This window comes from Cricetulus griseus, chromosome X (assembly GCF_003668045.3).
Source record: "Cricetulus griseus strain 17A/GY chromosome X, alternate assembly CriGri-PICRH-1.0, whole genome shotgun sequence".
In the NCBI taxonomy this organism is placed as follows: domain Eukaryota; kingdom Metazoa; phylum Chordata; class Mammalia; order Rodentia; family Cricetidae; genus Cricetulus; species Cricetulus griseus.
Genome location: NC_048604.1, coordinates 983,217 through 997,419, shown reverse-complemented (window position 1 = coordinate 997,419; position 14,203 = coordinate 983,217). Strand labels below are relative to the sequence as shown.

Below are 14,203 nucleotides of genomic sequence, written 5' to 3'. Positions count from 1 at the left end.
TTAATCTAGGCAACCTGCTGACCTTCCCTGTGCCTTTCTATCTCCTATAGACAACCATAATAGTACATACTTCAGCCATACCACTGTTTCAAGAAATAATGTTTATTTTTGACAATTCATTCTTTATCTTTATTGATTAAAAATGAAGAAAACATGCAGGAAAGTACAAAGTCAAGAGAAGAGGGCGAAGGTAATATTTTACATCTTCCATCATCTAGCATGTCATAAGGAGGAACTTACATTTACTGGTACATCATTATTTTAGCCTCCAAATTATTTAACAGTCTCGGCTGGCTCTAAGATTTGGTTTGAAAAAAAGGGAAAAACAGCAAAACAAACAAGCAAACAAAAACCAAACCAAAAAAAAAAAGATTCCTTTAATCATTTAGAAAGACCACACATTTCACAAACAACATTGGCACATACTATCTTGTGCTATAGTTAGTCCCTACTCTAGGGACAAGTGTATCTTGAGGACCTAGTGACAGAGGTACACTCTGAAGCACTGCTCCTGGGCTCCCAGGCTCCACTCTGTCCCACCTCGGCAGTTTCTATTGACTTGTTATCTTGAATCACTGTATAAGCCAGCAGAGGGATTCACCACATATCATGCAGAAGAAGTAATGCTGCCATGGATCTTGGTGCTTACCTTCTAATTCCCAGAAAAGCAAACAATGAACTGAAAGAGAGAGCCCAGGCCACTTTTACTGCCATGCCTGCTCCCCACAGCAGGGCAGAGGTGAGATGGTCTGGAGATGTGAACACGAGAGGGGCTGCAGCTGGCTTCCAGCCTGGACCAGCTCCAAGTCAAAAGCTACAACAGAGTGATGCTACACATTCCTTCTTGAGCTCGTAAGTGAATTCAGACAGGCTGTTGGAATCAACACAGATTCTATAGCAAGCCACTAGTCTTGTGCCTGCTTTCTATACCTCAATCCCATTTCCCTGTCCTTCCTCATAAGCCTACCTCTACTAAGGATTTAATAGCTGATCAATCTTCATTCTCCCTGCTGAGTCGGCAGGTTCCTTTTACCAGTCTTGCTGGGACCTTGGACTCTGGTATCTCATCTATTCTCCTTCTAATCCCTTCTCAAACCCATCTCCTCTTCTCTGCCACATCCATTTCCCAACATACTTTTGCACTCTTAACAGGTGAAGAAAGCTCATGACTGAATCTACATGTTCAAAATGAATGAAGCATTAGGTGAACAAGTCAGATACAGGAAATGTGTTCAGGTGTGTTCCAAAAGAAAACTCGATAGAGCTGCTTGCATGAGCAATACTACGGTTTCATCTTCAGAACTATGTGGGGCCAGGATGAGGGTGGGAACACATTAGGTACCTAATCTTGTTCATCAGAACAACAATGGCAGGTACAAGGGTTCTATAAAAGGCAACTAACAAGTCCCTTTCTAGGGGCCCACACCCCATCTTTGTGTGTTTCTTTAAGGCCAGTCTGACTATTCCACTCATATAAAATTTGGTAACTTGGTAGGCTTTTCAGCAATTAGACAAATGCTATTAAACAATAGGAAAAAAGAAAACCCAACCCCACTGATTATTCACACATTGCATTGAGTGCTCTTTTTTAAACCTAAAGAATAATTTACATAATTTCTGTAGAAAATCAAATTGACACTGTCTACTCATAAAACCTAAAGGTTTCATGTTCCATCTTGGGTCACTTTCACTGAATGAAGACGACCCCCCCCCCATCCAAGGAGTCAGTGCAGGAGAGGAGCAGAAGGCAGGCCTCTAGCCCAGCCTGAGTCTCCTTTACTGCTGTCAGTCTCAGCCCTGTAAGGCAAATGCGTCTTCCTCGGACAATCAAGGATTAGTTTTCCTTTAGTTCAATTTTTTAAAAGCTGAAAGTACTTTCCCAATGATATGACTTAGGAGTTCCTTTCCTTGTTCAAAAACTACCCGTGGCAAGTTAAGAGTTATACGCCATTGCTTGATGTTCCTGTAAAAACAATTCAAAGTTCCACTGTGAAGGAGCAGATGGCTGAAGTCTGACTGCGTCAGATGTTTTGCACCAGCTGAAGTTAAGGCTAGCAACCCTTTCTGGAGGGAGCAATGAAGGGGGTGCCTGAGAACAGCTCCAGCAGAACATGGAGAGACACCATGAACACAACAGACAAGAGCTTAGGCTGCCTCCACCGAGGCTGTGCTTTTTCCTAACAAAGGTTGCTAGAAGTTGCATCAGGTACAAAGAAAAGACACTAATTAAATTCTCTGGACTCCAGCTGAACAATCAACTTTTAATTGCTACTTCAGTGTTAAAGAGATACCCCAAGATGCTCAGGCCCCAGCAGGTACGGAGAGCAGGCAAGATGAGGATGGCCAATGCAGCTGTTACTGCCCGCTCGGCCACTGTGTAGTAAGGCAAGAGTAAGCTGAGAGATTTCCATCCTGGGCCCTGAGGCACACCAGCTGCTTCTCAGATGGAGGAAGAGGGGGCATGAGCAGCATATCTACTAACGGAACTCTCTGAGGGGATGCTGGCCACTGGCGATCCAACTTCTCTTTCCTTGTGGAAAGGGTGGGGGTGATGGCGAGAAGAATATAAATAAAGGTCTAAAGCTCCAAGCCAGGAAGTTTGTTGCTGGGCTCTTTGGCAGTTGTAGGTTCAGGCCAACAGAAGCAACAGATATCCATGTGTGGCACCTCCTTAGGCTGACTCTTCCAGGGCTGTGGTTTAGCTGATCCTGAGCTGGGCAAATCCTATTAGTTTGTCAACATCAGGAATACCCGAACCTTCAACACCAGATGCCAGTTTGAAAGTGACAGATCGATTTGACTGAGGTCCCTCCACAATTTTCTGCAAATTAGCTGCCACTATTACTAAATCCCTTTCATCAACCAGGCCAGCAGAAATGAGCTCTTGAGAGACCCCCTCCTCGGTGTCTCTCCCAGGAGTAAATTCAAATCGAATTATCATTTAGTTCTTTTTGGAATTTCTTAACCTCAGCATGAGACTGATAGGGACCTTGGTCTCCGTGGAGTGGTCTGCTGGAGACTGAGCCTGTGCTGTTTTTGCTGGCTCTGCAGGGGGCAGGAGAGATACTTGAGCAGGCTGTGTAGGCATCTGGACAGCTGGCTGAGGTAGATGAGCAAAAATTTGTTCGGGAACTTGGAGCAAAGTGCCCATGGAGTCGCCTGCTGAGAAGAGCTCAGAATTGGACAGTGAGTCTTTCACTCGGGGAGACCTGAGTTGTGAAATTGCTGCTCTCCCTTCCTCACTTTCCTCATCAAATTCATTGTCACTCCACTCCCAGCCTCCATCCTCTGTCTTATGGAGACGGCCACTGGAGCATGGTACTCTCCGAACCTTTTTAGATCTTTCAGAAATGGTAGGTGCTCTCTGCAATATTTTTTCTTGAAGAAATTTTTTATTCTTTGCTTTCTGGAAAAACTTGTGCCGCAACAGTTCTGCTGCCATTGGTCTTTTTTCTGGATCCTTTTGAAGGCACAGTGAAATCATTTTTCTAAATGATTTTCCATACCTTTTCAGCATTTTTTATCTTGAACACCAATTTCCAAAGACGGAGGATCGTTCTGGAGTGTCAGCTTTAATACCTTCATTGGTGGATATTTATGATAAGGAGCTGCCCCTGTGGCCAGTTCAATCGCCGTGATGGCAAAATTCCAGATGTCAGCTTTAAAATCATAACCTCGAACCTGCTCCATAACTTCAGGTGCCATCCAGCAAGGGGTGCCAACAAACGTTTTCCTCACTTTATTTCTAGTAATATCACCACCAGTCGCTAGAAAAGCACTAACACCAAAATCTGCAATCTGTACAGAGCCATCTTCTCCTAGAAGAATGTTTCCGGCTTTCACATCTCTGGGAATCTGCTCGTTCTTATGTAGGTATTCCAATCCGTCTAAGACTTCTTGGAGGATTGTAGCAATGGTAGGTTCATCCAGGACTCCATTTTTATGCTCCCCTTTTGCCACAATATGCTTAATAATATCCAGAACAGAACCTCCATTCAGCAGCTTCATGACCAGCCACAGTTCATCCTTTACCACAGAAGACGTGTAGTAAGACACAATATTAGGGTGATGGCATTGACTCATGGCTTGAATTTCTTCTTGAATTTCAGGAGTTCATCCATGCTAGTCTGACACTTCTCAAAGTTTATCCGTTTGATTGCCACTCTCTCCTTTTTGGAGGCACAATAAGCTGCTTGGATCACAGCAGTTGCTCCACTCCCGATCACCTCCTGCAGCTCGTAGTCATCACTGTTGATGGACCAGGGCAGGGCGCTCCAGTCCTCAAGACATGATGGCCGGCGTCGCCTGGCTCCGCGCTGCCCCTCACGCACGCGGTTCAACTCCGGTCAGCTCGCCGCCGCTGCGCGCCCTCCCCACGCCCAGCCGCAGCCCCTCACCAGCCGCCGGGCCCAGCCTTCTCGGGGCGCTCGACGCCCGGGAGTGCGGGTCAAGCGCGGCTGACCTGGCTTCTCGTGGCTCTGCGCCCCGCAGTCCCCAGACAGCCCGGCCCACGAGCCGGCCTCCGGCCTAGGCCTCCGGCCTAGGCCTCCGTGGCACCTGCTATGCGAGCTGCTCCTCGGCCCTGCCCCTCAGTCCAGCCCTCCACCCGAACCCCGGGCACGGCCTGAAATAATGTTTATTTACAGGGTTTATAAAACTGCAAAAAGGCTAAGTGCTTTAATTTCCAAGAATCTCATCCAAATTACACCCCTGTGGTGAGTGTTCAGAAGCTCTGGCCCCTCATATCCTTGACAGCCCAGTTCAAGTGCTTGCTCTACTTGCCACAGTTTCCTCCAGCACTGTGCTTTTGACTACTTAGGTTCAGAAGGGACCAAAGGAGTTTTCTGAATTCTCCCAGTCACTAGAAAACCTAAGATTGGAGGGAAAGTAGTTATGCTGGAAGATATTCTGAGAGATAGCCCTGAGATTTCTCTTGACCGTTATTGAGGCACCATCACCAAAGGGTTTCTTCTCCTAAGCATCTTCTCTCTGGGGATGGCATGTTCACACATGCTGTGCTCTTTATCTTACATACACATGGTGTATAAAAATGAATTGTGTCTTTAGTTTGTGCCTATGAATTAGTGATCGTTGAGGCTTAGAATTCATTCTCCTCTGTGTTAACTCTGAGGTTGGCAAAGTATCATCTGTGACCCCAATCCAGCCAAACAACAAACTGAACAGAATGTATAGCCAAGAGGATTATTTTACATATAGGATAGAAAAACTTTCCCTCAACAACGACCTATGTGAGGTCTTGTGATTGGATACATCTGAAAAGTGGTACTAACCTCCATTCAGAAGTTGTTTGCATCCCCTATATGTTCACCTGGTGTGCTGTTAGCCTACTTTGGGAATATAGTCTTAAAGCTATTTTCTTCCCTAGAGTACATCTTATACATCACTGCCTTTACTCCTCATAAGCCCAAGAGAACCAGATGGCCAGAACAGAAGATCTGAGGAGAAAACTTCAGCTAGAGACAGGACCACCACCTTAATGTCGGAACTCTAGTTTGTCCCCTTACCAAGGCATTCAACCACCTAGTCAACAGCTAGTTTCCCTGGTAACATTGCTGAACTCTGATTGGCAACGTCTTCAAAGAGCAGGCACACTGATTGGTGAGATGTAAAGCACATGTGTGCTTCTCAAGTCTTGATACTACCTTTTATACAAAGGCTTCGAAGGTGGAGGCTGTCAGTGCTGCCAGCAGCTGGTAATCACCTTGGTAGAATGCCAAGATTTGTTTTCAACATGAGTTCCTCAGATGTTGAGCTGTCTTTTAGGGAGCATATCTTGGCCCAGGGTACAGCAGCAGAATCAGAATAGCCCGTGTGACAGAATCCAGGGGGCAAGCAATATGAAGGGAAAGATGCCCTAAGTGGGCAGTCCTAGAGAAGTTGGAGCCTTAGACAGTTTTCAGGGTTAGCAGGATGAAGATTTCCTTCATTGGTGAAAACAGGGAAGCTCTTTGGGGGAGATCTCCTGGGAATGTATGGCTCATCGGGGAGGTCTTGTGGAGGGGGTGGTACCCTGGATGAAGATGTCTTAATGTCATCCTGTTCAGTAGATTCAGAGAAGATCAGTAATAGAGAACTATGAAAATGAAGTAGATTAAATATCACCATTGGTCTCCAGTGACCACCTTCACCTTGCCAGCTACCCATAGACCCAGAGTCCTCTGACCTTTCATCAGATGAGTTTCCTGGAATACATATGAAGAAAGTGGGAATTTTATATGAAGAAGGACACAAAACCAAGTCTTGTGTAATGGAGGGTTTGGGGAACATGCCTAGACATAGCACCTTTGAAGGGTCAGGTGCTTTTCAGTCTTCTGTTCCTTGAGCATTAACTGCAGTCATTCAAAGCAAGCTTATTGGAAATGTCAGTGTCTCTTGTTCTAAGTCATCAACCAAGAAATTTCGAATGTGGCCTGTGGGAAAAGACCAAGCAAGCCTAGCCATCTGCCTCATGCTACCCCCCAAAAGAAGACTCCCCAGGAGTAGAAATCCCTTTGTGACAGTATCTCAAAAATGGTCACAAGGGGAAAGCCTCAAGTCTATCTGTCAGGATACCTCCCAACACCAACCACCTTCCCTCCAATTTCAGGTTTTTCTGTGACAGGGAAATCTGAAGAAAAAAAAACCCTCTGAACCTAAACAGCCAAAGCACTATGCTGGGAAAAACTGCTGGCAAGCAGAACAAAGGAGACTGAACTAAACCACCAGGAAGATGCTAACCCAAACAAAGAGTTGGTTCCAAACGACCATGTGAGTATACCTCATCCTTTCTCCCTTACCTTTTATCATCTCAAGCTGTCTCCTACTCATTTTGTTCACATGCTTCAAGACTGTCGTAATTTTCTTTTGAAGTGATTTCAATAGATTTAAATGATTATTATGTATTGTTATATTTTCTCAACACTTTACACTTTGAGGGAATCTTCATTGAGCAAATGGGAAGAAAGGAACCTGGGGAAGAAGGTGGGGTTGGAAACTCTTTGGAGCTATCCAATACCTTAATGGTTGAGCTGGTCTTAATTTTTACTGCCTTCCTAAAAATGGTCCTGGAATTTCTCAGTGCTCCAGTGGCCTTCTTGGTTAATCTAGGGAAAAAGTCCTCATGAATTTATATGTTTTACTTCTCAGTCCTTATTCTCTAACTCACCCAAGCTGGGGTTGGGAGATGACAAGAATCCAAACCAGAAATTCATGTTTTAGCATCCAGGAAACAAGCCAGAACCATCTTGCCTGCTTATGCATTATGGATTCGGCAACACTGGAAACTCTAAGACCAAGACATGTCAAATTCTGTGAAAGTCTCAGTACTTGGCCATGCCCCAGGGCAATGTCACACCTGGAGAGTCCCCACCCAAAGGTAAGTCGGTAAGTCTAGAGGGCTTTGTTAAGAAAGTAGGTGAACATGGAAAATCAATTCTATTTTTTCATGGCTTCAGCCTTGCTCCCAGACTTCTCTACCTCCTCAGGCAGCACTCCTGTAGAATATGGTGTACTGGGAATGACCTTAAACCAGAGTTCTTTCGAGAGCTACTCAGAAAGAAGGAAAATGCAGAAATGGCAAATTGTTACCATAAAAGATAAGGTTATCCTACTGCAGATACTATGGGCTCCCTTCTGCCATTTTCCTGAGCCATACGTGATATAACTTGTGTTCTGTTTCAGGTGACCATGGATAATCTATTAATCTTTCACAACAAGAAAAAAATCAGGTTGCCAGTACCTGCCAGTGCAGTCCAAACAGCACCTGAGTTGGGAGTAAGGATTAAGAAAAGACAGAGACAGAAGATAAATTCAGAAGGACTGTCAGTGAGTGAATACTGCAGGCCCCACTTTATTTCTCAGCATGCTTATATACAACTTTAAGGAAGAGGAAGTAATACAAAAGTTGCACAATATGTAACTTTAAGTCCATTGGAAAGAACATATTGTTCTGCCAAGTGCGTAATTCTAGGTACATTGGGAGCAATAATGAGACTGTTTATTCCCTAACTCAAGGATTGAGCAGGGATGAGAAAGGTATTTGGTAATACATTTGCTGCAAACAGGCCCTTAGCATCAGGGTATATTCTTACAGCCTATCCCTTCTTGGATGATCCCACTGACATCTCATAAGGACGTCACTGATGCATAGTTAACTCTGCCACAGGCCACCATGACATCTCATAAGGACGTCACTGATACAGAGTTAACCTAGCCACAGGCCACCATGGGTCATCCATACCCCTCTCTGTTCTGACATCACCAATATGCCAGCAGACACTGTGGATTCTATCCTTACTGCACTTTGAAGGGGCTGGTCCTGTAGGACCAGATACTGGAAGAGTGTCTCTATTTTCATACATGATGGGAATGGTACCAAGAGGAAGATGGTATTGAAGGTCTGGTTAAGGCACAATCTGATACAGATGTTGCCCATATCTTGGGCCGCCCAATCACCCTGATACCTGTATGACAATTTCCTTTTATATAAAACCTCCAACTTGTAGGGAATGTTTTTTGTTAAGACGGTGGCTGTTAAAAGAGAGGTGAAAATTCCATCCTGCAAGGAAGCTTCTTAAAGTTGGGAAGAAAATAACTCCAAAAACTTCAGGAGGTCTCTGAAATTGACTAGTCCCTCTCCTTCCTCAAGCATACATAAGCTGTAAAGACAGCTCAGAGAATATCTCAAAAAAGCTGAGCCACAAAGAAGAGGCTCAGACCACATGAGCCACATAAATGAAGCAGAATTCAGCCAAGCTCCTTGGAAGAAGCTCAGACCACCTGAGCAACCCGAAAAAGACACTTCCTGACGTATTAAGCTGACTGCACATTGTGTATTGCACTTCAGGTTTCTAGAGCTGTCAGCAATGCCGGGGTGGATTTTGGTGTCACAAGTATCTTTGAGCCATTTCTTCTTCTATAACTAACCCCAATAAAATAACTTGTTGGTTCACCAAGTTGGATTTTTGTGGTATCCTTACTTTGGGGTGTGTCCATTCCCTGTATTGTAGAATACATTTATTCACATGTCCCCAGAAACATTCTCACACAACACCTGGATACTCCAGAGCTGCACTCAGGTTTCTGCCCGAAATTTGGCACCGCCCACGTCTGAGGTCTCAACCCCACTGCACCAACCCCAAGTTGACTGCTTTCCCATTGGTTCCCTAGAGGTGTTCCGCCAGGACTGCCTGTGTAGGTGATAAAGCTGTGCACACCACCAAACATCCCCCATTCACATGACTATACTGAATAGGATACATAATAAAAAAGCTTGATCCTAGCCGTCTGCCTGAGGCATCTATCCCGCTCTAACTTGGTCAGTGGAACAGACCATTGTCAAGAATATCCACATAGGCCTGGCAACGGATGTCATCTGGATACTGGTCCACCATGCCCTCTGGAACCTGATAGGTAGGGTATCTCCGCTCTTGGCAGGAATATGAAGTACCTCTGAGTATGATAGAGGACCATAGATTGAGGCTCCTCCCTCATAGAAACCAACAAGGCAATGGTTCACTCTGTGGCTGCAGGACCTAGCCCGAATATCCTTGTACTTCATCCCCAACTGCAGAAGCAGCAGCGGCAGCATCTTGGTGTTCGGCCTTCATGTTTGCTTGCTTGCCCTTCTTCCACACCTAAGAGGAACCCACAGTCCCTCATAACCTGAATGCCTCCAGGCAAGAAACACAATTGTGCAGACAATTCCCACCAGGTGGGAAACACGGGAGAAACTCTACCCCTGAAAGCACTCATAGCTTCAATGAGAGTGTAAATACATCTCTTCCACATGACAAATGGTGAGATTGTGTGCTGGGCTCCAAACAGAGGCTGCTGCTATGGCAGATGGTTTCTATAAGCCCACCCTGCTTGTGGAGCACAGTAATCGAGGGCTGTGATGAGCTTACACTTTCCGTCACACTAATCAGTATCACTAGGCCATGCCCAGCTGAAGAGCACTGAATTGTGTGTGAAGATGTTGTGGGTCCAGGTGGAACCATTTGGGCGGGGCAGTTGGGCGGAACCATCATAGCAGGGTCCTAACAAGTCAGGGTATTCGGGACACTGATCAGTCAGCTTGCACAGGCTCTCTGAATACCCAGGTAGCACCACCCATCCACTCCTGTGGCCGGGCTGAGGTTCCAGAAGCCTCAGGCTTGCTGGGATCAGTGCCACTCGTGGGTGGGGCAGCTTGGAGGAAACATATATTGGCGGGCCCCATTAGTACAAGCCCCCTGGGAAGGAGCTATGTGAGAGAGCTGTTGGTTTTGAGTTCTCAGAGACGCCCCCACCTCTGCGAGTCTGAACAGACTGCTAGTTTAGTGGAAACCAATCCTCGCGAGATCTTGTTTGCACATGCGCAGTGGGCCTCACGTGCTGTTCCGTGTGTTAACCCCCGCTGCACTTGGCACAAAGGCTTCCTTTTTCTCTGCCGAGTTTGAGCGGTAAGGTTGTGTTAGTGGCGGGGTTGGGTTGCTGAGAGGAAAGCCAGAAGAGTCATGCAGGACCCTGATGAGGGCCTCGATGGGAGAGCAGTGGCTGAAGGAGGCGACGAGAATGGGCAGCAGAGTCCTCAAGCTCCCGAAGCCCAGGCTAGCTCTGAAAGTTCGGCGACTGAAGGTGACCGTGGCAACTTCCCTCAGAGTGGCCCACAAGATGCCAGTAGCCCAGCTGCCCCTTGTAGCCCAGCTGCCCCTGGTAGCCACTCTGCTCCAGGCAGCCCCAGCCCGGGGAGCCCTGTAGGGTCCGGTGCAGCCGCTGAGGAGGCAGCTGTCGTTCCCCACAGTGAGCAGCCACCACTCGTCCCTGGACCCAGCGGAGATACTGCCTCAACAACTGGAAATCGTCTCCTGGAGTTGTATCCTTTCCCAAGAGACAGACCCTTGGCAGGGGCTACTGGAACATAGGGAGGCTAAAACTTCCATGGAAGTCTTTGGGGTCATGGTGCACAGCTAACTAGAAAAAGGCCAGATGTTTGTAGTGTGGTCAGTCCAGTGCAGCGGTTGGCATCCTGACAGGACAAGGAGACTGCTTGCCTGAGAGGGTTGAAGGGTATAGAAGACCTGAATCACTGGAGAGGTGGGAGGTGACAGGAGGGCTCATTGCCAGACAGGCCTAGGAAATGTATCCAGGCAAAGGGAAACTAAGTAGTGGATGGTGACTTAACCTTATCTCCCCCCAGCTCTGTAACAGTCCCTTTCAGGTCTGCAGTGGAGGCAGACATGGCCCGCAGGTCCCTGGTCTCCAATGCCCGTCGCCAGCAAGTGATAGTTCTGCAGGAGTTCACTGTGAATGACAGTACCTTGTCTGTGTCAGTATTCCAAAAGTCTGGAGTAGGGGTGGCCTCAGGATTGGGAGGCAGTGTGCACTCTAGGGCTGCCCTAATATAGACACTGGTGGCAGGAAGGCATGGCGTGGTGGACCTGAACAGATCCCTCATCATTTCCCTGACGGTGTCTCTTTCTCTCAATTTTAGTAGGTGGACTACTGAAGACCCTGTGCTCTTTCGCATTTCCATCAACACTTTTCTTGACCAGCTCTCCCTGGTGATGAGAAATATCCAGCGCCTAGAGTTTGTGGCTGTTGTCAAGCGAGGGCGAGGAAGAAGTCGTGAATCCTAACATGTTACTGGATACAAGAAAAGTCACAGGCGTTTTCCTGTTTTGAATAATTGGAATTTTGCCCTTAAAAGTTCAGTGTTTCAATACTCTGTGTCGTGTATTAGTCTCATGGTTGGATTGTTTCCCAGTTGCTGAAGGAAAGAGTGTTTACATGTTACGGACAAAATAAAAATTAGCAAATATTTTTTTCATCTGACTTTACTTTTGACTATGGCAAAAACTGCCAGGTTTTCTCATCTGTGTGCTTCTGTGGAGAAGTTCTGGAATTTAAATGTTTGAGTAGTCCAAACTAATTTAAGACAATTTAGGACATGGAAGAAAATTAAATTACTTAAGTATAGTCTCAGAGCATTTAATTGGTCTAATTTTCTGAATTTTAGCATGCAATGTAGCTTATTTTCTTGTGGCATTTTCATACAAACTTGCTCTTTCATTGCTTTCTTCCCTGCTCTCCCTTTTTCACAGCTATCCCCACTTTAACCCTATCATCTCCTGCATCCCTGCCTCCTTTTATTTTCATATCACTTGTATTCTGTCACCCCACTCCTCTTCCTTAAAGCTTTTTTTCTCTTCTCTGGCCTCTTTCTATTTTACTGGAATCTACCTAAACTAACTCCCATGTAAATATATCTATATATAAATTAGGTAATTTTTAAAATATTGGACATGTTAGGTTTTTATTTCTGAACCTTTATTTTCTTCACTTAATATATTTTACAGCTCCATTCAATTTCTTGCAAGTTGGATGATTTCATTTTTAATGGGTGAATAAAATTCCATATGTGTATGAACCACAATTATATTACCTGTGCATTTGTTAATAACTAGGCTGATTCCATTTTTTAGCTATTGTAAAAGAATTGCAAATAACAAGAATAAGATGAGCAAGTGCCTTTGTAGTAGGGTGTAGAACCTGTTGGGTATTTTTTCAGGGGTACTATATCAGAGTTAAGGTGGTTGTATTCTTAGCTTTTTGAGAAAACTGCACACTAGTGTTGTGGCCTAAAAGCAGCTGCGGGGACCCAGTGGGTGGAGAGAAACAGGCCAAGTGGGACCAGGCTACACAGAGAAGTCTCCCCTGTACACATTTGTGAACTAACATTCAGTAAGATTAGCCCTTTCTCTATATCTTCACCAGCATCTCTTATCATTTGTTTTCTTGGTAACAGCATTCTTTTTGTTTGTCTTTGGTGTTTTCTTTTGGTTTATTGGGGGGTTTTGTTTGTTTGTTTGTTTTAGACAGGGTTTCTCTGTGTAGCCCTGGCTGTTCTGTTACTCACTCTGTAGAACAGGCTGGCCTCGAACTCACGGGGATCTTCCTATCTCTGCCTCCCAAGTACTAGGATTAAAGGCGTGTACCACCATTGCCTGGTGATAATTGCCATTTTAACTGGGCTTTTGAAATTGACTCTTGGTGTAGTTTTAATTTGTTTCCCTGGTGATATTGAACACATTTTTAAATATTTATTGGTCATTTTGTATTTTTTCTCTTTATAACTCTGTCCATCTCCTAACACATCCTTAAATTTGTATTTATTTCACAATTTTATGCATATTTATGTTACATATAAAATACTTTGATCATATTGTTCTGTTACCTCCTTCCCCCTCCTACTTTCATGTCACTTCTGTGTGCGCACAAGTGTGTGTGTGTGTGTGTGTGTGTGTGTGTGTGTGTGTGTGTGTGATACTGAATTTAGTTAGGGTTGTTTGTCTGAGTATGGTTATTTATTTGAGCAAGGGCAACTTACTACAGCCTATACCACTGAAGAATATGACTCATCCTCCCTCAGCAACCTCTAACTGCCTGTAGTTCCTCAGGAAGATGTGGGTCCATACAAGTTCCTCACCTTACTATGGATGGAATGTTTATGCTCCCCGTCTTCTGCAGGTAGCTGCTTCTCCTGTGAGTTCCTGGATGCACCAGATATGTCATGCACAGAACACACCCTTTCACAGCACTCCTTCCCATCCTTCTAGCCCATTTTTTTGGTTGAGTTGTTTGTTTTCTTGTTAGTTTTATCTTTGGTTTTGTTTCATTTTGTTTTTAGTTCTTTGTATATTCTAGATATTAACCTTCTGTCAGATGTATAATTCTAAAATATTTTCTCCCATTCTGTGGGCTAACTCTTCTCTCATTTGGCTTTCTTTTGCTATATGAAAGCTTTTAAGTTTTTGTGAAGTCCTATCTTTCAGTAGTTAGCCTCATTTCCTGATCAATTGGAGTCTATTCAGAAATCCCTTACCTACGCCTGTTATGCCTATCTCCTTTCCTAACTCATAGAACAATTTGAAAAGCATTGGTATTAGTTTTCCTTTGAAGAGCTGGTAGAATTCAGCAGTGAATGCCATCCAGGCATTAACTTTTTTAGTCTTGGGAGTTTTATTATTATTAATGCTTCTTCAATCTTATAACTTGTCATAGATTTGTTTAAATTATTTGTCTCATTTTGGTTTACTTTTTAGTAGATCATATACATCTAGAAATTCATCCATTTATTTTAGATTTACCAGTTTGGTGAAGCATGTATTTTTAAGGTTTAGCCTAGTGATGTTCTGCATTTCCTTAGCTCAAAATAGCTCCT

General features: G+C 44.7%; 1 protein-coding gene and 1 pseudogene across 1 annotated transcript; one reads left to right on the top strand and one right to left on the bottom strand.

Moving 5' to 3' along the window:
• Positions 1-2,385: 2,385 nt before the first annotated feature.
• Positions 2,386-4,286, bottom strand: LOC113837627 (annotated as a pseudogene).
• A 6,210-nt stretch (positions 4,287-10,496) lies between these two features.
• LOC100766651 (EKC/KEOPS complex subunit LAGE3) lies at positions 10,497-11,618 on the top strand. The gene is made up of 3 exons (XM_035449873.1): positions 10,497-10,855; positions 11,180-11,308; positions 11,474-11,618. Exons 1-3 carry the CDS (start codon positions 10,497-10,499, stop codon positions 11,616-11,618), a joined length of 633 nt encoding a protein of 210 aa, XP_035305764.1.
• The last annotated feature ends 2,585 nt before the right edge of the window (positions 11,619-14,203 follow it).